The sequence below is a fragment of the Harpia harpyja genome, chromosome 11 (assembly GCF_026419915.1).
Source record: "Harpia harpyja isolate bHarHar1 chromosome 11, bHarHar1 primary haplotype, whole genome shotgun sequence".
Taxonomy (NCBI): domain Eukaryota; kingdom Metazoa; phylum Chordata; class Aves; order Accipitriformes; family Accipitridae; genus Harpia; species Harpia harpyja.
This window is the reverse complement of record NC_068950.1, coordinates 21,364,635-21,388,458: the sequence shown is the minus strand read 5'-3', so window position 1 is coordinate 21,388,458 and position 23,824 is coordinate 21,364,635. Positions and strand designations below refer to the sequence as shown.

The 23,824-nt window shown below is 35.3% G+C and overlaps 1 protein-coding gene across 1 annotated transcript in view; it reads left to right on the top strand.

The window, feature by feature from the left end:
• The first annotated feature begins 1,227 nt into the window (after positions 1 to 1,227).
• The window catches only part of KIF14 (kinesin family member 14), a 31,260-nt gene continuing 8,663 nt past the window's right edge, over positions 1,228 to 23,824 (top strand). Inside the window, exons 1-22 of the mRNA XM_052802194.1 lie at positions 1,228 to 2,426; positions 2,809 to 3,063; positions 4,551 to 4,638; positions 6,821 to 6,919; positions 8,506 to 8,558; positions 8,912 to 8,942; positions 9,295 to 9,402; positions 10,513 to 10,629; positions 11,262 to 11,380; positions 11,687 to 11,859; positions 12,209 to 12,356; positions 12,469 to 12,532; positions 12,745 to 12,929; positions 13,693 to 13,795; positions 14,023 to 14,183; positions 15,063 to 15,210; positions 15,931 to 16,083; positions 16,629 to 16,755; positions 17,350 to 17,443; positions 18,465 to 18,603; positions 20,907 to 21,007; positions 23,419 to 23,513. Coding sequence (XP_052658154.1) covers positions 1,312 to 2,426; positions 2,809 to 3,063; positions 4,551 to 4,638; positions 6,821 to 6,919; positions 8,506 to 8,558; positions 8,912 to 8,942; positions 9,295 to 9,402; positions 10,513 to 10,629; positions 11,262 to 11,380; positions 11,687 to 11,859; positions 12,209 to 12,356; positions 12,469 to 12,532; positions 12,745 to 12,929; positions 13,693 to 13,795; positions 14,023 to 14,183; positions 15,063 to 15,210; positions 15,931 to 16,083; positions 16,629 to 16,755; positions 17,350 to 17,443; positions 18,465 to 18,603; positions 20,907 to 21,007; positions 23,419 to 23,513 — 3,676 coding nt within the window. The 5' untranslated portion in view covers positions 1,228 to 1,311. The remainder of the gene's footprint in view (positions 2,427 to 2,808; positions 3,064 to 4,550; positions 4,639 to 6,820; positions 6,920 to 8,505; positions 8,559 to 8,911; positions 8,943 to 9,294; positions 9,403 to 10,512; positions 10,630 to 11,261; positions 11,381 to 11,686; positions 11,860 to 12,208; positions 12,357 to 12,468; positions 12,533 to 12,744; positions 12,930 to 13,692; positions 13,796 to 14,022; positions 14,184 to 15,062; positions 15,211 to 15,930; positions 16,084 to 16,628; positions 16,756 to 17,349; positions 17,444 to 18,464; positions 18,604 to 20,906; positions 21,008 to 23,418; positions 23,514 to 23,824) is intronic.

The window sequence follows — 23,824 nt, the reverse complement described above, 5'->3', positions numbered from 1 at the left end:
ATGGCTTACAACCATGTTTCTTTGTTAACCGACTACTAGAGGGAACCACAAAATGTCTATTTTACAACTCATGTAACATAAGTAGTTTCCTGTATCAAATTGGATTGAGCAATAAATACACTCTGGCTTGAAATTTTCCTCCCAACTTTTGAGCTATGAAAACTTTGTGCAGTCATGGTGCATGTAGAAGTGGATGTAATTGCATAAATTCTGAGAGTACTCCAAAAGCTGTAACTTACAAGCATAGCATTAAAAGAAACTTCTGTTGGAGCAATGGTTAAATGGTTGCTTCTACATCACCTTCTCTCGCCTTGCCTTGCTTCCCTTCGCTTCCCCCCCCCCCCCCCCCCCAACCATCTGCTGCTTTTGTTAATGATATATGCAGTTCTTGAAGGATCTAAGGCAGGTGACTTACTGTTGACTTCTAATAGCAAATTAATTGCAGCTGGCAAGTCTGTAGTGGGTAGTGATGTCAAACCTGTAACAACCCAATAACTATGATGCATATGCAACAGTGAAAGCATACTTTTCTATACAGATTGGATATATACAGATTTCTAAATATTTACCTGTAGAAAGAATGTGGAACACCTTTTACAGTTTTTCTTCTGTCCCCTAGGCTAGGGATCTTTTTGTTTTGCTATGTATGTACTATAGTGAACTAAAACAATGTCCAAACGTATTGTAATAGTTGTCTTTATTAACTGTCTTATTCTGATAGTGGGTTTTATATTATATATCAACATCCTGAAAAAAATCTGCTTTCTGTATTCATAGACTTCCTTTTTTTGTTTTTCTGTTTGAGTCTGTTAGTTGTGAAACACTAAGAGCATAAATAGTTGTGAGCGGAGGCACAATCTTTAATTCCTTTTCTTTGAGGATCATGGTAGATCATTTGGAAGAAATGTCCACGGTGATCTTTGTTGCTAAATAGATCGTTCTTGTACCAACTGGTTCTTTTTTGTGATGTTTGGTTTACTTTCTGAAACAAATCATAGAACTCAATAAATGGAATCAAATAGCCTATTATTGGTGGAAGCAGTCATTCAAATATAGAAGTTACTTTTTTTTATTTTAAGTGCGGGAGGTGAAACAGGATACTAATTGTAATTAATGTTTGGGAACACGTATCTACTGCAGTAAACGTCAAGAACTCCTTGTGCATCGAAACATAACTTGCACTGGACATGAGCATCATAAAAATTTTTGCTTTGTTTCCCCAGATTCCTTAAGAAGATGCAACTAGAAATGATGTTTTAGGAAACGTGTTGTACTTACTAAAAACCTAATGTTAACTTGCTGGAAGACAAAATGCCTATTTACACAGTTCCTGCAAGAAGCCCCTCTGAGGCACAATGTACTACCACTTTGCAGAAGACTTCTTCACAGAATATCTTTACCAGCAGCAAGGTGTCTGGGCAGCAACTGAAATCACAGGTGTCAGGAGAGGAAAAGGATATTCTACTTTCATGTTCTCAGAATAAGACTGAGGAAGTTAATAGGACCTATGTGATTTCGGCCTGTAAAAAAGTGGGTGACACATCAATTACATTTAAACCTGAAGGCAGGTTAACACTCCAGAGGAGAACTGGAGCCAGCAAAAAATCAGTGTCCACTAGTGAACAATTGCATGCACACACAACACAGGGCATGGAAAATATACAAATGGAGAAAAGACTTGCTCTGCAGAGGCGTGTGAGGACTGGCTCCATAGAGAAGAGTAAAATTAATCAGAATACTGTGCCTGGAATAGAAAATACTGACTCTGCTGCACAAAGAAATTACAAGATTGCGCTTCCACCAAATATGAATAATAATGATACCTGTGATATTAAATCAAGCTTTAAGTTAGCTGAGGGTCAGTCAAGTACAGAGTTGCAGTGTCACCCGAACAGCAAGGATTCCCTTTGCTTTGTTGATGGTCTGTGTGAAAATGATAGCTGCACACATTTAAAATATAGGACAAGCACTGCTGACACAAAACTTCAAAATAAAGTTCCTAAATCAGAACAATTAGTTACCTCAAAATATATTAATAGGATATCAGGAGAACAATTGAATGAAAAAGGCAATATAAATAAGCTAGCTGGAAGGCAAAGGTTACAACACTTCGTTATAAAACATAACAGTGTGGAAAGACCAAGGACACCAACGAAAGGTTCAACAGAAGGATTTAAGCTTACACCAAAGAACGGCACTTCTCGGGATCAACCATCTCTGTCCACTTCAAATAAACGAACACCTCATCTTCAAATTTTAGCCAAAAAGAAAACTAGTGTCTCCAGCTCTCCTTCTGTGAGTAGAAGTTCAGAAACAAAAGACAAGGCTGAAACTCTAGCTGAGAGCAATAGCACTGAGAAGGATGTTTTCAAAGTGGAAAACAGCAAAGTGATTGTAGCTGTGCGTGTACGGCCTTTCAGTAACAGGTTTGTATCCTGGACTTATTTCTGATGCTAATAGTAGCTTTTATAGTGTATGTTGATTCCCACTTTGTATTTTTTGAATTGTTTAATCATTGACCCAATAAGGATATAATACATTTTTTGAAATTAGTCGATATTTCATGCAACATCAAGACAAATATTTTATTAAAAGTTTGAATTCACTTTATAGGTGTTTGGGGCTATTTTTTACATATTCATTAGCTGAAGTATTTTGAGCTTGAATACTTTGTATGTTCATCAAACAGGTTTTTTTAACAATGATTACCAACCTTTTTATTTTCCATAAGGTCATTGAAATGACGTAGCTTTAAGCATGTAGCTTATGCTTTTTAATTTTTTAACTTTTTTTCCCTCTCCCATTCAGAGAGAAAAATGAAAACTTACTCCCTGTAATCTCCATGAGTGGTTCAGAGACAGCTGTACGAAATCCAGCCACAAACCAAGTTTACAGCTTCAGTTATGACTTCTCTTTCTGGTCTTTTGACAAGTGTCATCCTAATTTTGCAAGCCAAGCAATGATTTATAAAACTTTGGCAGTGCCGCTCCTAGAAAGAGCTTTTGAGGGATATAACACTTGTCTTTTTGCTTATGGGCAGACTGGTTCTGGAAAATCATACACGTAAGTTCCTAATAATAATTGTTAAAATTCTGTAGGAGCCAATTGTTATGCATTGTAAAGTCATGAAAAGAGTTTGTGTGGACTAGATTTCATAGTTATTGAATTGTGTTAAAGCGGTCTTGCTATTTTAAAGGAAAAATAATTAAAACAATATTTATAATAATTAAGACAAAGTTAGCTGTAGAATATTTTTATTTATCTGACACTGACCTCTTTCTACTTCTAGTGAAGAAAGTAAAAGCTCTCTCCAGAGATTTTAGTGAAGAAAAACATTTATTAATGCTGAGAGCTTCTCGGACTATCCCAGTGCCATTGTTCACCACTGTTGGTCATTTTTTGCATAAAGTGACATGTTCTAAAGTATATTATGTTTTTTGGACAAGACCTTTAAGAGATCATTCTAATTATGGTCCTGACTGTGTCAGAACTTAAATAAATAAAAAATCCAGATCTTTGTGGCACTGCTTATTTGAAATCTAATCTTTACTTGTCTAGGATTATTTTGTGTAACATTTTGAGAGTTTATAGCCAATTTTATACACCTTGTGTATATTTTTCAATAGAATGCCTAGTGAACTGTTTTGTTTCCAAGCATGCATCTATTAAAATCAGTTCTATGAGCTTTATAATTCCCATGAGGTGCTATAGACTTTCATATACATAGTTGAGGACCAGAAATGTTTCTATTCAATTTAACATAATTTTAATGTTTCTATTCAATTTATAATAAATATAGAACTTATATGGAGGTAGGATTTTCCTTTTTAAGTGGGAACTAATTTTTACTTATAATGTCTATTTACCTTGGCCTAGAAGAAAGATATGCTCAGTATTGCAATTGTTATCCTATTTGTAGGTTTGTTGGTTGTTCATTGCTTTTTGGTTTTTTTTCTTTTCCTCTACTTTCTGGTAAACAATTACTTACCTTCACCCCTTTGTATTTTAAGCAAGGCTGAAATTAATATCAGTAATAACTGTGTCCTCAGGTCAAGTGTACACAACAAATTTCTGCTGACAACTATGTTGTGCAGCTGTGTGCGTCTCTGGACTGTAGCTGAATGAGTCCAGTACACTGGTGTTTTGCAGTGGCAGAACTAGACAGGAAAAAACTACACCAGAGGTGGAGAGGGGCTTAGATTACTACACTGTCAGTGTGCAGAGAATGTAAAATGCATGCATGTTAGGATGTCAGACGTCTACAGGTTTACTGTTTATAGTACGACTTACTCTTCAGTTGCTGTAGGGTTTTAGTTTTACTTAGATTTTCAACCTATTTCTCAATGGATGAATTAGAAAAGACCTCTAGACATCATCCTGTCCAACTCTCTGCTCAAACAAGTGCCAACTTAGATCAGGTTTATTTCTGTCGCTTATTATTTCTTTAACTTAGAAGCATATGGCACTTCAACTTTAGAACTATACAATTAATATTAAAACTAGCTATAGACAGTTACAAAACTGAACTAGCAGGTTTTTTGTAAATACAGGATGATGGGATTTGATGAAGACCGAGGAATAATTCCAAGACTTTGTGAAGATCTTTTCACTCAAATAGCACAAACGGACAAGCAACAGGTGGTATGCTTATGCTATTGACCTTACATTGAGTTATGAGGAAACTGATGCATTTCAGTATTTTGATACCTGTTTCATTCTTTCATTTTATACCTTAGTGCTGATCCATTTGTTAATGTCTGTATTCTTTTGTTGATTCAAATCTTACTTCTGCTCTGATTAACAGGGTTCCCTAAATAGTTAAAATCAACATTGTTTTGCTTCCTTAATGACAACTGTGTAAAAAAGAAATATGAGCATGATATTCTTGATGTGTCACTGGACTAGGATCTTTCCTCTATGTAGCATGACTTACAAGATAATATTTATGTAAGGAACGGTAAAAAGAAATCCTAGTGGGTTCCATACTTTCAGTGGAGGCATAAAAAATAGAACTTAAAAAATATTAATTTATCTAAACATTGTCACGTATCAAAGCAAAATACACTTTAATAGTATTCTAATTCTAGTATTCTAGCTCAGTATTTTTGCTAAAATTAAAAAAAAAAAAAAAAAATCAACTACTCCCACCTGGCCCACCTGGATTTTTTTTTTTTAAGACTTTAAAATTTTCATTGTAAATAATGTTTTGTTTCCTTCTCTGTTTTGAGAACAGATCTTTATTCGTCCATAACTCTATATGAAACAATGGTCTTCTGAGAGGGGGTAGGAATGTTTCACCTGATCACAATGTATTTTGATTTGAATTCCTGTCCTACACCTATGGTATATGGATTTAAAAACAATGAAGTAGTAGTCCTTTACAGAGTATTTTAATGAAGGGTTACATTCTGTTTCTGCCCCAACTAATTGGTGTAGTAATGGTACATTTAGAGAATCATAACTGAAGATGCAATTACCTTAAAGTCTTAAAAATTTTTTTTAAACTACTCATTTCATGTCTTAAGAAGAAAAGCCTGAAACTGAGAATGCACGTATGCAGGGGGTTGGGTTGTGGGAATTCTTCAGGTACATTTAGTTTTCTGTCTGACTGTTAAGGCTTTTCTAAGACTGAATTTCTGGAACAGAATCACTTTTGAGGAACCAGCTCGATTACAGTACAGTGCCTGAGATTTGAATTGTGCACCTAAAGCTTTCTGTGGTAATAACACAAATCATAATTTGTGGTTAGAAACTCTGCCTCTTAAAATTGTGAAAAGGATTAGAAACTTATATTTCAGCTCTTTCTTGGGTAAGGAGTATCTGATGCAAAACATGCTGGTGACAAAGGCTGTTCTTTGCATTCTTTTTCTCTGTGTGTTTGTCCATGTCTGTAAGGATTGACTTGCAGGTCAGTAGATGTTAACATTCAATTAAGCTTATGCAGGCAAACTTTTCCATTTTTAACTATTCCAAATTTCTTTATTGCTTTATGTTTGCATTCTTGACTTTGAATCCTAATACCAGTGAACACATAATATTCTGATTCTATGGTAGAGTTGATAGGCACTGAGAAATCGAAGAAGGTTATTTATTACCGGATTTGGCTAGAGAGTATAACTTCTAAAAAAACGCAGAGATGCTAGATATGTTTGTTATTCCTTTGCCTATGCATTGTGAATGAGTGATTCTGTTGCTGCAAATTGTCTCATCTTATATTTTTTACTTCAATGTTGTAGGTTTTTTGCTACAATTTTCCTTGTCTTTTAAAGAAAATTCCATTCTATTTAAAAAGGGGAAAAAAAAAAAAAAAAAGAAAAATGACCTGGGTGCCTTCAGAGGAAGGAGATGTGTTTTTGTGAAAGTTAGTTAGTTTTCTTTTTTTCTTTTTTTTTTTTTTTTTTAAATTGCTCTAGGTAGAATCAAGGTTTATCTTTCCGTTCTGTTCCATGTCAGGATGTTGACAACGTGTCATGCTGTAGAAGCACAATCCCGAAGCGAATGAAACTAGTGCAGGTGCAAACAAAACTATGTTTTCATGTTCTAAAAACCCAACACAAGCTTCTGAGATGGATGTATATACATTTTTTTAAGCTTGATAGCTGTCATCTGGGAACGGCTGTGGCGGGAATTCCAATAAATTGTGTTCTTGGCAATAGCAGATCCCTGGTTTAGGATATTGTTTCTCTTGGAAAGTCCCTTCAGTACAAATGCTTGTAACATTGAATAGCAGGATCTGGTAATCTAGGTTAATTTGTGAAACAAAGGATGCTGAAAATGTTTTCTGGACTATATTAATAACTCTTATTATTAATTTTATTAGATTTTGTATCATCTTGAAATGAGCTTTTTTGAAGTATACAATGAGAAAATTCATGATTTGCTTGTCTTTAAAGCTGAAAGTGGACAGAAGAAACAACCAGTAAGTTGCTCACAGAAAGAAGTATATGCATAATCTCAAAGTAGTGGCATTTATTCTGTAAACAAACACAAATGACAAGTGATCATTGTTTTGTTATCCAAGTACCTTAGATTGTTGTGAATAATGGGTTTCAAGTAAGAAAAAAAAAATCTCACTATATGACTTTAAGCAAAATGCTTGGCAATTCAGAAATGCTAAGCAAAACCAAAATCTTGCTGAAATAGAAACAAAGCAATTCAGTAGAACCTCAAAATTGTTGTTAACATCTCTATCTGCAAAATGAAGATGATCTTATCAGCCTTTATAAAAAATCTTTTAGACTATTATTAACTAAATCTTCATATTATATTAAGTCTTTTGTGCAATATAATTTGAGTTATAATCTTGTAATTTAGATTGAGTTCTAAAATAGAAGGGTGACGGTGTCAGGAGGCTTCCAATGGTGTTTGGGGGGGAGGGAAAAAAAGTATTTGCCTAATTGTATTTGATCCAACAGTCTCCTCAGTTCTCAACACTACTGAAATGTCCATTCACTTTCTGAAAATATCTATGTATTGTTTATCTACTGGGATGCCTGTTTGCCACTGCCTCTACGTATCTAACTGCAGTCCATAGTATATCAATGAAAAAATGTTAATACTTGCAAAGGGAGAATTTTTCCCCACTTTGTTTCCTCTGTGTATTTACATTGCCCAGCTACAGAAAACTACTATCAAGTAAGAGCTTAATACCAACATGGATAATATCTTTCCGATTCTTTCCCCTGGATTATTTACTACTTAGTGCTATGGGGCTGTCAGGAAGTTCCTTTTTTTTCAGTTGGTTGGTTGATTGTTTCCCAAGAAGGGGGGGGGGCGGAATTCAGTTGTCTGATTAACTAGTTAAGGATCACTAGTTAAACTAGTGTAGCTAGTTTTTAATGCTTGTGTGTTAGAATATGTAAAACCGTGAATTAAAGAAATTTGTTTTAAGTAGGGGATGTGGGGAAGGAATTTATTATGTTTGATTTATTAAAAAAAAAGTACTTTCTGTACTTTGACATATTGAACACTATACTGGCCACTTGTGTGTAAACTATAAGTATTAGTTTATGATAAAGAAGATACACTGCATTCAACTTGCTGTTGAAATAAATCCTTTATCCTAAGCTTGGGACTTGTATGGACTAGTTATACAGAAGTAAAGAGTATACTGTCTTGTTTATAGTAGGAGTGCTTTCATCTGAGTTTTGTCAATGATTTTGAGCTAAGCTATTTAATTTGGAAACATAATAGATTTCTGTTGCAGAAAGGGTGGGTTTTTTTTTTTTTTCTTATGTAAATGTCTTATATAAGATACATGTTCTTGCAGTTAGCTCTGTGAGCAGTGGCCTGGTACAGTCTGCTGTGATTTCTCAGGCAGCTGGAAAAATTCAGTTGTAGGTATTTTCCTGAAAATATCATTCTAGATGATTCATGCTAGGTTTTGTTTGATAAATGTCATACTAGGGATGTAGATAGACTTTCTCTTAATTTTAAGATATTCCTGAGTGCTAGGTCTAGCTAATGCACTCCTAATAATTTTTATTTTAAAATTATTCTCAACAGCTTCGTGTAAGAGAACATCCAGTGTTAGGTCCATATGTGGAAGGCCTGACAGTGTAAGTGTTAACTGTTCACATTTTGATAGGTATATGGTGTAATCCTGAAAGAGTGTGCTAATTATTATCTTGAGGCTCTGTGAAAGCTTGTGTACTCACCAGTAAATTAGGCAAGATCTTAGTGTCACGTAGTTTTATGAAAATGCGTACCCATGTCTAGCTCGATTTGACGCATTTAATTTAGTGTATTGCTTTAGTGAAATAACTGTGTGGGAGTCTCAAGACAACTGGAGCTTTCATGGTATGTTTGTATTTTGTCTGTAACTGAGGAAATGTTTCAGAATGCAGGCAGCAGGGAAAAATGTAGAAAGAAAACAGTCTGAACCCAAGCTTTTCTTTTTCTCTCACCTTAGGAATGTTGTCAGTTCTTACTCTGATATCCAGGTAAGAGTTTTTTGTTTACTAAAAGGGAATGTAAATATTTCTACTTGTTCCTTTCTGCACTGCTGAAAACTAAATTCCATGGATGGGAAGAAAATGCTTTACAGACTGTCTAGTAGTCTATGATATTTCAGTTGATTTTGTAAAAGGCTAATGAAGACTAGCCCTATATAAGGGAGCTAAGTAGATGCATACAGGCAAGCGTCACTGTCTTCACATGGTTATCTCTTAAGTTTTAATTCGTCCCTTATAGAGTCATGATTTGTGTTAAGCACTTTATTTGCAAACATTTTAATCTTCAGTTAACTACCCAAAGTAGGTTTTGGTTTCACATCCTGACTTTTATTTTGTACAGAGTTGGCTTGAACTAGGAAATAAGCAGAGAGCAACAGCTGCTACAGTGATGAATGACAAGAGCTCTAGATCTCATTCTGTCTTCACCCTTGTCATGACACAAACCAAGGTATTGCTGGGTTTTTTATATCTGTTCAAACCAGGTAGTAAAAAGTTATTTTGTGTGCTGCCTAGAAAACTGTTGTGAGAATATACTTGAAGAAGATGAATAAAGTACAGGGCATTTTAACATGTCTTTCTACACAGCGAAACTTGTTTTATTTTACATGCTTTGAGTAGTATCTGATGTGTCTGTGCTACATATATTTATAGCAGCAATATAAATATGTCTAGACTGGCAGATCTGGGAGTAGTTCCAAGCTGAGTGTGAGTTTTGAGATGTAACTGGAATCCTAATTGAGACCAGACCTATTTTCACATTGCTGCGAATACATCTTAGCTTCTAAGAAGGTTAAGCTATGCAAGGTGGATAGCTGTGCTGAGTTTCTGCAGGTGATGAGCTGGGACAATAGTAGGAGATGCAGTTTCTGCTCAGTTACAACACAGTTCACAGAGTAAATGTTTCCTTGCTTCAAGATGTCTCTCACCCGTGTGTCTCCAGCATATAGGGACTACAACTCCTCACCTGATTTACAGATGTGTAACAGACAAAACCTGACTGAGATGAGCCTGAAAACAGAAGTGAAATAGGTAGAGCTCCTCAGAAGTCTACAGACTGTCAGTTTTCTCCATGCACAAATAACTTGTTGGTTTGGGTTTTTTGTTGTTCTTGATTGGTTTAATTTTTTTGGCCCAGTTTCCTAATCTCCTTCCTTCTTCCGCTCATGGTTCTCACCACTAGATTATTTCTTTTCTCTATCAGAACTAGTCCTGAGACTTTTCTACTGATTACTTAGCTGATCTTCATTGGTCTAAGTCAGTAACAGCTTAAGATTTCCATGGTTATTGGATAGCCACAGTAGTCAAACTTCAGATCCAAACCCCTAGTTTGCTAATCTGTTATGTTTGCTTATATGGTTATTCAATGGCAAACAATTGATACTATGGTTAAAAGTCTGAATTTAGTCTCCTTCAAGGGATGTACATGAAGGTACCTTGTCAAAAAGTAAATGGAAGTGTAGATTTTTTTAATGTATTTAAAGTGAACAGCCTGTTAGATTTCTGCTTGTCCTCGGCCTTTTTGTTTTGGTTTGAATGCAAACATCTCCCTTTTTTCCAGGTAAAACTTGTGGATGAAGAACAATGTGATCATAGGCTTACCAGTCACATAAATCTAATTGATCTAGCTGGCAGTGAATGCTGCTCAACAGCTCAGACCACTGGAGAAAGGCTGAAGGTAAACCAAGACTGGAAATCTGTGGAAAAGGATAGACTCCAAAGAATACCCCTAAACTCCAAAGCATCCTCACCTACCAGGACTCTTGGGCAGGAACTGTAGTTATAAAAGGATACGTAGACCTTCTGCTTTTAAGTATTGCATAGCATTTTGCTAATGAGGGTGGGTGGCCCTAAGAAGCTGTTTTGACTGTGCAGTATGGCAGGCCAGATCTTGCTTAGGACAGCACTCCCCACACTGTGCAGGCCTAATGATCCTTTAGAAGGAATGAGGAAAAACTGTCCACATGACTTTCCAAATCATGAATTGGATATTGCATGGAGTTGGGGCTTGCCCCTTTTTTGGGGCGTTTAAGTAAATAGAGTTTCTTATAAGAGACTTTCTTTCAGGCTGCCTTCATAAGTTTGATGGTTCTTAACACTTCTTACTTTAAAGCCAGGGTCTCTGTTCTTTTCAAATGAAGATCTTCTAGGATACTCTGGCAGCTTATTGTTGTTTTTTAATCAGTGGTGACATTTAATATGTTACAGCTGTACCATACATTGAATAAGCACAATTAAATCAACAGTACAGTCAATAACATCACAGAAGAAAATACAACTGTATTATATTTTTATTTTTGTTTTGTGTAGGAGGGTGTGAGTATCAATAAATCACTGTTAACCCTTGGAAAGGTTATTTCTGCACTGTCTAAACAATCTCAAAATGGAAAGAAAACTTTCATTCCTTACCGGGAATCTGTCCTTACTTGGTATGTATACTTCAGGATTTTTTGTATAGAAGTAAAATCTTTCTCATCCTCTTCTATTCAGGAGGCATCACTTCCCCTCCTTCCCTCCCTCTCTCTCAAATGTCCTGTGGAGGGAAGAAATTAGCGTGTTGCATCAGGTAAAGGACAAACAGGACTTTGGTTTGTATTTTAGGTAGCTAACAATCACTCTCAAATAAGTAGCAAGACCCTAGGTGTTTTGTATTTAATCTGTTCAGATTGAGAAGTTTTAATTTTTCTTTCAATGTGGTGGCAAGGGATTGACTTCTACTCTCCTGTCAAATGAAGGTTGTTAAAGGAAAGTCTTGGTGGAAATTCGCAAACTGCTATGATTGCTACAGTAAGTCCAGCTGCCAGCAGTACAGAAGAAACACTCAGCACTCTTCGCTATGCAAAACAAGCTTGTTCAATTATCAACATTGCTAAAGTAAATGAAGATGTGAATGCCAAGCTAATCAGAGGTGAGGTTGACTTCTGCAGTCTTTTAGGGTTTTTCATCTGCATGTGTGTTTAACTTACTGCTCTGTAAGAGTTGTTGTTACTAGTAATCTATTGTGTTGACTGACTACTTGTCAACTAGGCTAATACAACCTAGGATATCTTCCTTTTAATATTATTCTTTTGTGAGCTGCTTTTTTTTGCCAAAGTTCAGATGATATCTTATGCTACACTTGAGAACATGGAATGGGGAAAGGTGTTTTATTTTTAATTAAATGACAGGATGAATTTTCTAGTATTGTACTGAAATGTCTAAACCCTATTTTGTCTTCGTTTTTTGTGCATACTGTGTGTCTGGTTTGTCTAATGTAGAATTGAAAGCTGAAATTGAAAAACTGAAGGCAGCTCAGAAAAGCTCTCTGAACACTGATCCTGAAAAATACAGATGTTATTTGCAGGAAATAACGTCTTTGAGGGTAAAATTGCACCAGCAGGAGAGGGACACAGCAGAAATGCAAAGGTTGGGCAGTCATTAATGTTTTACTTCAAAATAGAAATGGTAAAATTTACATGCTGTAACTTTTCTCCTTTTCTCCTAATCTGTTGTGTTATTTTCCTCTCAATATATTAAGGGCCTGGAAAGAAAAATTTGAACAAGCAGAAAAAAGGAAATTAGAAGATATAAAAGAATTGCAGGTACGTTTTCTTTCTCCACTTCACTTTCCTATAGGAGATAGTACAGAAAATATAACATCAGCAAGCCTTGCAGCAGAATTAGTAGTTGTAAGATTTGGTTTCCTTAATGCTATTCTTTTAACAGACCACTGTGATGACTTAGAAAAATTTAATACAGATACTTGAACACACAAAGTAAATTGTTTATTTATGCAGAGCTATCTTTTATCTAGAAAGCAGGAATAGCATTCAAAATGGACAATCATTTACCAAACCTTGTCAATCTCAATGAAGATCCTCAGCTTTCTGAGGTGCTGTTATATATGATCAAAGAAGGAGAAACTACAGTTGGAAGGTATACACCAAATTCGAAACATGATATCCAGCTTTCCGGAGTGCTAATTGCTGATGACCATTGGTATGTAGTGTTGTTTTTATACTTTAAGTGAGAGCAGGAAATATTTCTTCTCACCCTTCCCTTTCTTTTGGAGTCACTCTTCCTTCTGGCAGTAACAAAATATGGTTTTCTAACCAGGAAAATACTATGTAGGGATAATATTTGTACTGCTCAATGATTAAAGTAACGTCCTTCTGTTCCCTCGAGAAATCTGTTTACCAAGGTGGTTTAATTTCTTTATTAATTTGATTAATGTAGCAAAGTTTTCTATTTGTGCAGAAGTGCTGGAGAAGGACCTGATTAAATGATAATGTGTGATAACTATTACATTAAGTTCAATGGAGAAGTGAAATGCCTTGACAGTTCTTACTTAAAACTAAAAATAGAGAGCAACTCGGCCATATTGCAGAAATATTATTTAAAGTGCATTCTATGCAACTGATCCCAGACAAACTGCTATAAGAAACTTAACTAATCAGTTACTGAAAACATGAAAGATGTGGGTTTGTTGGGAAATCAAGCATTATCAAAGAAATGCTCAGATGACAGGGTATTGTAGTAATTTTTTGGCAGCACATTCTTCTTAGATTTAAATATTGATTCTCTTCCAAAATATAGATTGTCACTCATTAATTATGTATGTTGTAACCAAATAGTATGAAGACAATCTGCATCTGGAAAAACAATAACAGGACGCTATCTAAAGCATGAGTTTTAGTCTATTAAGAAACATCATTTGCAATTAACATGAGCTACTGATATTGCAAATGTTTCTTGTTTTCAGTGTTATAAAAAATACTGTTGGCAAAGTGAGTATTATTCCACTGAGAGAAGCAAACACGTACGTAAATGGGAAATGCATTTTAGACCCAACAGTTCTGCATCATGTAAGTAATTGATTTGGTAATAGTAATATGTGTATGTGTGGATTTCTTTGCTTTGTTAATATTACAACTTCAGACTGAAGGTTTTCTTAGAAGGCTCTGAAACTGTAAATATTTGTCTCTTCCTCTTTGATTTCTAGCCCCACCTGTTATGTTATAAGCACTGTAAATTTGCCTATGAGCCTAAAAGTTATAGAACAAACTTTTTTTCCCCCCACCTTTCCAAATAGGGTGATCGAGTGATCCTTGGGGGAGACCATTATTTCAGGTTTAATCATCCAGTAGAAGTTCAGAAAGTTAAAAGGTCATCTTGTGGGACTGTGTTTTTGCATGATAGTCCAAAAGATTTTGAATTTGCGAAGAATGAGCTGCTTATTGCACAGAGAACACAGTAAGTATTGTATCTTGTTCTAAAAACAAATTCAGTTGTTAATGCAACCGTGCAATAAGTTTAAGAAATAAGAAATTAAAGATCATTAATTATTTCACAATAAGGGAAAGTTGGAAAATAGCAAGGTTATTGTTAACTCAATTTATACTGGAAATGAAGTCCCAGACTTAGCTGAAATGAATGTATACCTGCAAGAGGTGATCACCACAATCTAGTCTGGTTGTCAAGAATGTAGACCGCTATTAAAGAAACACTGAGCTCCAGAGATCCTCAAGGTAGTGTATCTCTTCAGTTTCATTTCTCTCCAAGCTCATAATGAGTCTGAAATTGACTTTTGATGTTTTAGAGATATTTAAACCCTGAAAAGCAAATGTCTTAGGAAAATGAGAAGAACCCAAAGTTACAAACTTGGTCTTCTGTGATGGTGGAGAATTTGAGGGACAGTGAAGTGTTACTTGTGCTTGCTTTGTTCCTGGGAGTTATTAAACCACAAGACTCATTGACTTAAAATTTACTTTTCTGCATCTTAACGTGATTTACTGAGTTTCTATTACGGTTCTTAAATTTTGTGAAAGGTACATAATAAAATAAAAATGGAAATCGAGTGGACTTTAAAAATCTGGAATGTCTTCCATCTTTACCAGTGTCTACATTTTCCCTATGAAATCAAAAATATCTAGATAAAGTATAAAAGTTTTTCTAAAAAAAACCAAAAAACCAACCAAAACAAAAAACCCCCAAACCAACTGAAAGAACCCCTCATATTTTTACTGTTAAAATTGGAGGGTCCTGTCATGATAGAAGAAAAGATTATAATCTCTACGCAGTCTATAAGAGATTAAAGATGGCATTCTAAACATATGATACTTCCACTTGTAGGCTTGAATCAGAAATTGAAGAGGCACGACTCAAAGCCAAGGAAGAAATGATGCAAAGTGTCCAAATTGCGAAAGAGATGGTTCAGCAAGAACTGACCTCACAAAAAGAAGCTTATGAAAGCAAAATAAAATCACTGGAAGCAGAGATGGTAAGCTGTTGTTGCATGATTCGTAAAACATATCAATAAGATAAAACAGAAGCTGTTGTATCGCGTTTCTATTTGTTTGTTGTTTGTTTGGGGTTTTCCAATTTTTTGTCTTGTATACTATAACAGTGTCTTAGGGAATGCTAAGCCTCATTCTTCTTTAAAAAAAGAAAAAAAAAAAGTCAGCCTTACTAACACAAGAAGTTGTAAAGCAGGTATCCCCTTCAGAATTATTCTAGGGATTTTGGTTTGTACAATTAGTCAGGAACTAAAATGTTAATCCAGTGTGAATTTGATGAGAGTGTAACTTATATGTGAAGAAAAATCCCTACCAAATCTAACTTATTCTATGAGACTTTTAAATTACTACAGTGTTTTAGTTAATAATGGCTTTTTTTTTCTTCCAAGTTTGCATGCTACTTTGTTGTTAGTCTTTTCAATACTTTTACAATACGCAGAAGTCGACATAGACTAGTACATCATGGTAAAACAATAATAATGATGGAGTATCTTATTTCTTAAATGTGCTATAGAAGACATAATGTGATGCTTGTGAACTGGGATGTAACCTTTCACTGCTGACACTGGGCTGAGTAGTCCACAGGGGCTGCATTGTTTTAAATGTGTTGAAGAGAAAATAAACCTTAATATCTGCCTAAGGGATGGGTCAGAAATGCTGTAGAAGTGGCATACCTCCTCTCATCTGTCCTTTTTATATATTAGAGAGAAGAATCTCGTAAGAAGCAAATCCAAGAACTGAATAACCAAAAAGCTGCAACTAAAATACAGGAGCTAGAGAAGGCAAAACAAAACCTTGAGCTAGAACTACACTTCAGTAAGAAGCGTTTAGAAATGGAGACCTTAGCTACCAAGCAGGTAATTTTTTTTTTTTTAAAAAAAAAAGCTTTTTAGGTGATTAACTGTGTTTTGTTTGAGGTTTTTTTTTTACATACATCATTGTAAATGAAATGTTTCTGAAGATTTTTTTCTTCTGCATGATTTTATGCAAAAGAACAGATGTTTTGTTTACACTCTGAGTATGATACTGTATTAAATTTGGGGATAAACTAATGCTGACCTTATTTCTTATGGCTTCAGGGATTAATATAAGTAATGACTGGTTTTTGGCTGGTGTTCATATATATCTGACTGCTGCAACAAATACGACTTAATTTTTTTTAAAGTTTTCTTTTTAATTCCAGTATTTTTTTAAGCATAACAATATCTAAGCAAAACCAGAAAACTCTCAGAGTTTGAAGATGAAGGGTTTTGTATTGATATAGCAGATGTCCAATATAAATTTTATTCTGCTCTGAGAGTCTTTAAAATGACAGCAACAAGAAATTTTGCTTCAATAAACAGCATTAAGAGGTTTTTTTGTTTGTTTTTTTGCTTGTTTTTTTTTTAATCCCCCCTCCAAGGCTCTAGAAGATCATACTATTCATCATGCAAAGATACTTGAAGCTCTGGAAGCTGAGAAGCAGAAGATTGCTGAAGAAATACACATGCTTCAGAAGAATCATGGAAGTGGGAATAAAACTATGACTAGTATGTATATATATATAATGTTGCAAAGGTAATGCTGACTTCTCTTTTGCTCGGTGGGCTTGGATTTAGTGGATGTGGATCCAGGAGCTTTTCCTCTAATGCTTCTCTAATGATCCTAAATGAGAAGAGCCCTTTGGCTGCTGTGAACCTTTCTGTTTGTAAGCTGTGCATATCAGACCATGCTAAAAGCTGTTTTAATCACACTCAGGGTGGTTCGGTGGATATGCATGTAGTCTGTATTTACCCTGATTACTTAAATAGTCCTTCCCCCTTCTAGCTGAACTGGTTAGGCATTAATTGGGGAAACTGGAGTAACAGAAATGATTCTGTTTAACTTCCTTTCTCAGATTAATATATAGTGTCTGGTGTTATGCCTCTATTTCTGAAATACCCTTTACCTGACCTTTTATAAAGGGTTATCTTGGCTGGGAGGGTCATTTTTTCCCAATGTATTGGGAATTCACAGAACTGTTGTTAGCTAAATTCCATTCCACATTTGGTTGTCGTTTCTTTTTTGCATTTTTTTCTAACCCTACAGTTGTTGCATCACATTGTTTGATCCACTTAATCATTATGTGCTATATTCTTTATTAGTTCCACTTAACTGGAATTCTCTGAAGCTATCTGTGATGATCAAAGAGGCCAACACCATTAGTAATGAATTAGGGAAAACCACTGTTTTCTGCAGGTGAGTATCTAAGTTAGTTAATTGTAAGGGGTTATATATATAATTGGGGGGTGGATTCTGGATGTGCAGGGAGCTGTTTGTTTTTCTTTTGACAGTTAAATTGAAGATGATAAATCACTTTTGCAAACTAGGTTTAGTTAAGTGTGTAGTTTAGCCTTGTTAGTTTGAAATGTGAATTTCAAATTTGAATTTTAGATCAGGACTTTAAAGGTATGTCTATAGACAATTAATTTTGTATTGAGTGTGCTTTGGAGGTGAATCTGCTGATGCCCACGTACATCCTGCTTTGGTTCACGTATTAAAGTGGTCCTAAAACACATTAACTGCATTCCTTTTGGACAGAACTAAACCGGGGAATGTGTGCCAGCCACTAGAGGGTGTTCAGTTCACAGGACCACAGCAGAGGTAGTTCAAAGTAAAAACCTCAGAACATAGTTATAGTGGGTATCGAGTGTTTGGGACCAGTTGTTTCTCTCCACAGGTCTCTTGCTATGCCATGCTACTTGCTAGTCAGAGATTAAGAGTGTTCTAGAAGTTAACCTGTATATTGGTCAGGTGTTCTTTGTGTGAGCACAGATACATTAGTGCAGAGAAAACTCTGCATCATTTAAAAAAAAAAAAAAAAAAAAGCTACAGTAAATGCAGGTAAGCTAGGACTTCCTAGTAGGTGTGTGTATTACTGTGTTGTTCAGATGTTGCCTTTTCATATCCTTCAACAAGAACTGTGCTAGTAGAATTCTGTAACATATATTTGGTTCTGAGTGTCTGGAGAGCCAGGAACTTGTATGCTAGTAACTACTTCTATCTCTGAATGCAGAGATTCCTTTTTTTCCTTTACATAAAAATAATTTCAATGGCTACACTAATGTTTGTTTTGAGATACATGATGTCTCAAGCAATTTCTGTTTGTAATCACATTTTTATTCTCTGTATAATCCTACTTACAAGTACCTTGTTTATTTTTGCAATATGAATAGTATTTTTTGTCTTTAATTTTTTTTAAACTTTCTCAAATTCTTAGGCACGACAAAATTGATGATAAAACAGGAACAGTGTCTTCTGTTCAGGTGCAGGTTCGTAACATCAAACTGGGAATAGCAACTTTCTGGAGCCTAGATAAATTTGAATGCAAACTAGCAGCAATGAAAGAACTCTATGAGGTCAGTAACAACTGAAGAAAAACTACTAATAATCAGTAATATTTTGTCCAAGATAAGATTCTGGTAATCCATAAAGGAGGAAAATATTGGGGGTTTCTTCTGGTTTTTATGTGATCTTAAACACCAAGACATGTGGTTACTTTTTATTAAACACATGTATGTGTACTTGTATATCACACAGAAAGAGGACGGTAGAAATCAATTACTTTATTCAGGTCATTTTGTGTACAGAGTGGGAAGTAGTAAAACATGGACTGCTTTGTCGTTTTTTTGGTTGTTCAATTGTTTATCTGTTCTAGAGGAAAACTTGACTTTTTAAAGGTATCACTTAAATTTTCATTACTACATTTTATTTTTCTTTGGTTCTGGTAAGTTAATTTGCTACTGCTTGCTTTTGTCTGTATGTGCTTTAGGTTCTTCAATGGGAGTTTTTAAAGGCTTTTTTCATCTTTTTTTCTTCAATCTGACAATTAAGCTGCACATTAATTCCTTTTTTGAATTCCATTGCTTCTAATCAGATAAACTGTATTTTTGTACTGTATCTCTCTAAATGTGCAGTACTTTGTTGCATATCATATCTTCCTTTTTGATACAAAAGATAGTATAAAATGGAAGAAAGGGAGAAGTGGGAACAGTGCCTACATTTGACTCTGTATCCACAAAAACCCCTATAACCATCAGGTAAAATCTTTGTAATTATGTAAAGGTAGACATTGGTTCCAAATTATTGAATACGGATAAGATTACAGTATTAGCTCTTATTTGCTGGGAAAATGGTACGTTTTTTTTTAATCTCCTAAAGAGAGAAATGTTGTAAGAAATAAGTTTATCTTTATTGACTCCATATGAACAGACAGTGTTTTCATTGCATTCCATTGCATTTTTTTCTGTTTTAGAGCCAAACACTTGAGAGGCTTAAGAACTACTTGGAAAACAAACAACCAGCCCCCCCCCCCCCCCCCCCCCCCCCCCCAAATAAGCAAACAAACAAAATCTCTCAGATCTCTTAGTTGGCCTTTAAAAGTACTTTCATTTTTTTTAGTGGCAGTAGAGTATTCTGGGATTTTCCAGTCTTCAGGGCTGATCATAGCATGCTGTTTGTTTTTTGGGTTCTGCCATATGAATCGAAAGTTGTTTTATTAGACTGTGGTGAAATAACGAAGGATAAAGGAAGGAAAGTTCTCGGAGATGAGAAAGAGCTAGTTAACATGAGGGAAAGATCCAAAGCAATCCAGTAGAACCATAATGATCTTGTATTTTATGCTATACTAGTTTGGAGTTTTTTTGATTAATGCACAGAAGAAAAATATATATTTAAGACCAGGTTTTAGATTAAGAGAGCAGCTTGTCTAAATTTGTTCTGTGCTTGAAATTATGATTCTCCTGATCATACCAGTTCTTTTCATTCCAATATTTGTATTATGTTTAGTCTGGAGCAGTATTGAAAAATTAGTAGAAATTGCTTCAAATAATATATAAATAAATATTTGTATGCTTGCTATTTCCAAACGTGAATCGCATTCTGGCATAAATAGCATATGTGAAGTTTGCAGAGGAAGAAATCTCAACTGTTGGAGTACTGAAGGTGCTGGTAGGGAAAAATACGAAGGCTTTCTCACTTCAGAATGCTCTTTTTTTTCTACCTTAGAAATAATTGCATCTCACTAAAGAATTATGTTTTATTTGAAAGAATAAATTCTTCATATATGAGTATATATCTGAATTAAAAATCTTTCAATATGATGTCCAAAAAGGAAAAAAGCCATTAAAGAAAAGCCAGAAAAAAACCTGAGGAAACACTCCTTTATGATATAACTCTGTAATATGCAAGTATTTCCAGTGACAGAAGAATATTGCCATGTTTATTGCTAAAAACTGTTTGGATCTTAACAATATCAGAGACTGGATTATATTTCCTGCAGAAAACTATTGCTAAAACTGTTACACTAATCCAGATATAAAAATAAAAAAAAATTGTAAATTATATGTCCAGAGTTTTAATATATCTGGGACGTGGAGAGAGATGTGAAAAAGTTTTGTATTTGGTGTTCCTGTATCTCAGATGTTGGGTTGCTAGGTGTCTTCACTAAGTGTTTATCTTGGTTTAGTTTGTTTTCAAACACTTACACCTCAAGTTGGCTGGCAGTCAGTTATCTTCTAGATTATACATATCTTAATGTTTTTTCTTTTGTTAAAATTACTGTTCTACTGTTAATAGAACATGTTGTCTTCATCCATAGGTTGAATGCTTTATTATCACTCTTCTGTTTAACCCTTCTCCTCCCTTGTGTTTATTTTTTCAGAGTAATGACAGCAATAAGGCTGCTGATGTATTTTATGACCCTGCTGATGAGTGGGAACCTGACCTTTCAGATGCCTCAGTTTCCTCCCTTTCCAGAAGAAGGTGATAATAATTTGTAGCTCTTTTATCTATGCTTAAAGCAAAAAATAATTTGTGTAATTATCTAAGCATGCTTCTGTGCCACTAACATAGTCTTTTATTTAGTATTTTTTCTTTTACCTTATTATAATATCAAACTTAACAAATTGAATGAGAATTTATTTATATATTTGAGGAGGGGGGGAAAGTTTAAATTAAATGTTACCTTACTACGCTTTACTGGCTTCACTTACGAAATGTGTGTTAGTATGCAATATGCTGCTAATAAGAATTGCACACCTGCTAAAGCAGTTTGGCAAATTAAACAGCAATGTTTCTGAGGTCCGGCATAGCTTATATGCAATGTATGTCTGATCAGTGCCAGAGGGTTTTATGTATGACCATTGACAACTTCCTGGAGGTAATTAAAGGCTGTTACCAATTATTTCAGAAAGCTATCAGAAATTGATACATTTGTCTGTAGCACAGGACTTTTAATTAACCTGCAGAGGACCCACAGGTTAAGGTTATAGATACCCAAGTATTTAGTTAGTAACACAAGTGATTTGAAATAGGCATTTGGACATCTGTTCCCATCCTTGCTTACACCATACACTGTGCCAAACTGATGAGTTCTTCTGTTCATTCATTCTCTTATCTTTCCTCATGGACAAGAAATAGGAACAAAAGTTCCTCCAAACCCGGAAGTATATTCTCTCAAAACATGTAAGGCTTTCTAAACTCTGTATCTAGATATCATCAGTGCAGAGTGAAATGTGTAGTTTTTAATGTTTTCTTCGCAGTTCTATAATATGAAAGCATTGTTTTTAAGGAGTAAATTGCAGCTGGTTTGGGACCCTGTATTTGAAGTTTTGGCCTTGTAACGATATTTATAACTGACTTGTAAACTTCTGCAAGTTGTAGCTTATAACAGAAATGTTAACAGGTCCTTAACTATAGCTTTGCTAGTGGGTAGCAGCCCATATGATTGTTGTTATTCTGCTGTAAAGCAGGTGAGTTTATCTGACTGTAAATTTTGGAAAGCATTCCTGACTATTCCAACTAAACAAAAGTTACCTGTAAAGAATGCAATGGGTAAACAGTTTCTGTATTTTTAGTCCAAATGCTGTTTTAACAATAGAATAATGTCGGAATACTTTTCTTTGTCTGATGCTGCGTTCTGTACAGTATTATAACGTGTGTTCTTGAATCTCAGAAGTGTATTTGGTTTTTGTTCTCCATATTGTAAAAATGCAACAATATAAGCTGAACTGAACAAGAAAAGGTACTGGAAAAGGGAAACTGGCATTGTATGCTGCATTGACAGCAGTTAATTGATGTCAATCACAAAGACTGGTGAAATAAATTTAATTCCATGTGCTACTCTAAGAGTTGGTGCTCCTGATGTGTAGTGTCATGGAGCACAAAGGACAGGCTGTTCCAAAAGCAAAGGTCAGTTTGGGGCTGAATGTGACAAGAAGATAGGGCAGTGCACTTGCCAAAAAGAGCCTAGCTGCACAGTGCCTAAGTGAGGTGAGCAGAGTAGGTCTGGCAACGGTAACTAGGGTCAGCCAACAGTCTAGATCCACAGGTAAGTATGTAATGACAAGGTAGGGCTGAGGTTAAGTCAGGAAACTCAGTGAGTCAGGATTAGGTCCAGGGGCTGTTGGCAGGGTCAGCCTGCAGTCCAGTGATTGCCTGGCATGGCCATTGTGACAAGGTCCCAGGTCAAACTGGGAAGTCAAGTCTGCAGGTCCAGATCAATGGCATACGTGGCCAGGCACAGGCATGGTTACAACACAACAGCAGTCTAAGTCAGGCAGGAGACTCATCTTAAATGCAGCTCCAAGAAAAGTTGGGGAGCCCCTCCTGTGTCTCCTTCCAGCTGTTTCTTTAGCAGCTTCAAGGCTGGCAGAGGCTTCTCAAACAGCTGTCTTACCAAGAGCTGACCTTGGGCACTGTCAGATAAGCACCCAGAGCCAGGCCAGAGAAGCTAAGTTAGCTTGTCTCACTGACAATGGAAAACTTTACAGAACATCTGCCTTCTTACCAAGAAAAAAGCCCTCCTATCTGGCTTTCCAAAAGCAATTCATTCTGTCCAGCAAACAAGATCAAAAAAAGCCAACATGTCTGCTTTCTATGGTCCAAGTAGGTACGAAAGAAATGTGTTTTGTCTCAAGTTTTAAATAATAATAATCTAGTAATAAACTAGTAGCTTAAAAATGGGAATGTGGAATAAAGATCCTGCTATAGTAGCAAGAACCTGAAGAAAGTAAGTAGGACCTGTCCTATGGTCTGTATTGTCTTGCTTTCACTCTTGTTTAGATTCTGTGTTAACAAGTTCCATTAATTAAAAGTAGATGTTTGTTTTGTTTGCCTGATGTCTGTTAATATTCGTTGAGCTTTCAGTGGGTCACTCTATCATCCTTTCCTAGGAGTAGAAGTTTCATGAAAAACAAGAGAATTTCTGGATGTTTGTCTGAGATAAAATTGCAACCAATTCGGAATATGCAGACTTCCTGTATATCAGGTACTTACTATATGGCAGAACACCTTTAATTTCATACTGAAAGCTTGAAACTACTACATGTATAACACATACGCACTTTTAATAGTTGTTTAAAAAAAATAGTGTGGGTTGGAAAACAGAATGAAAAATGTCCTGTTTATAGTGTCAAGCTGTTAACAGTAGGGGGTTTTTGTATTTTTGATTATGCTTTCTTAGGGCAAAACTTCCTGACCAGCACTTATGACCCTTATTTAAGAAATTTACCTAAAATATTTTTCTGCTTAACTGTGTGGGTTAACTGGAGGAAGATGATAGTTCATGTAACAAATTGC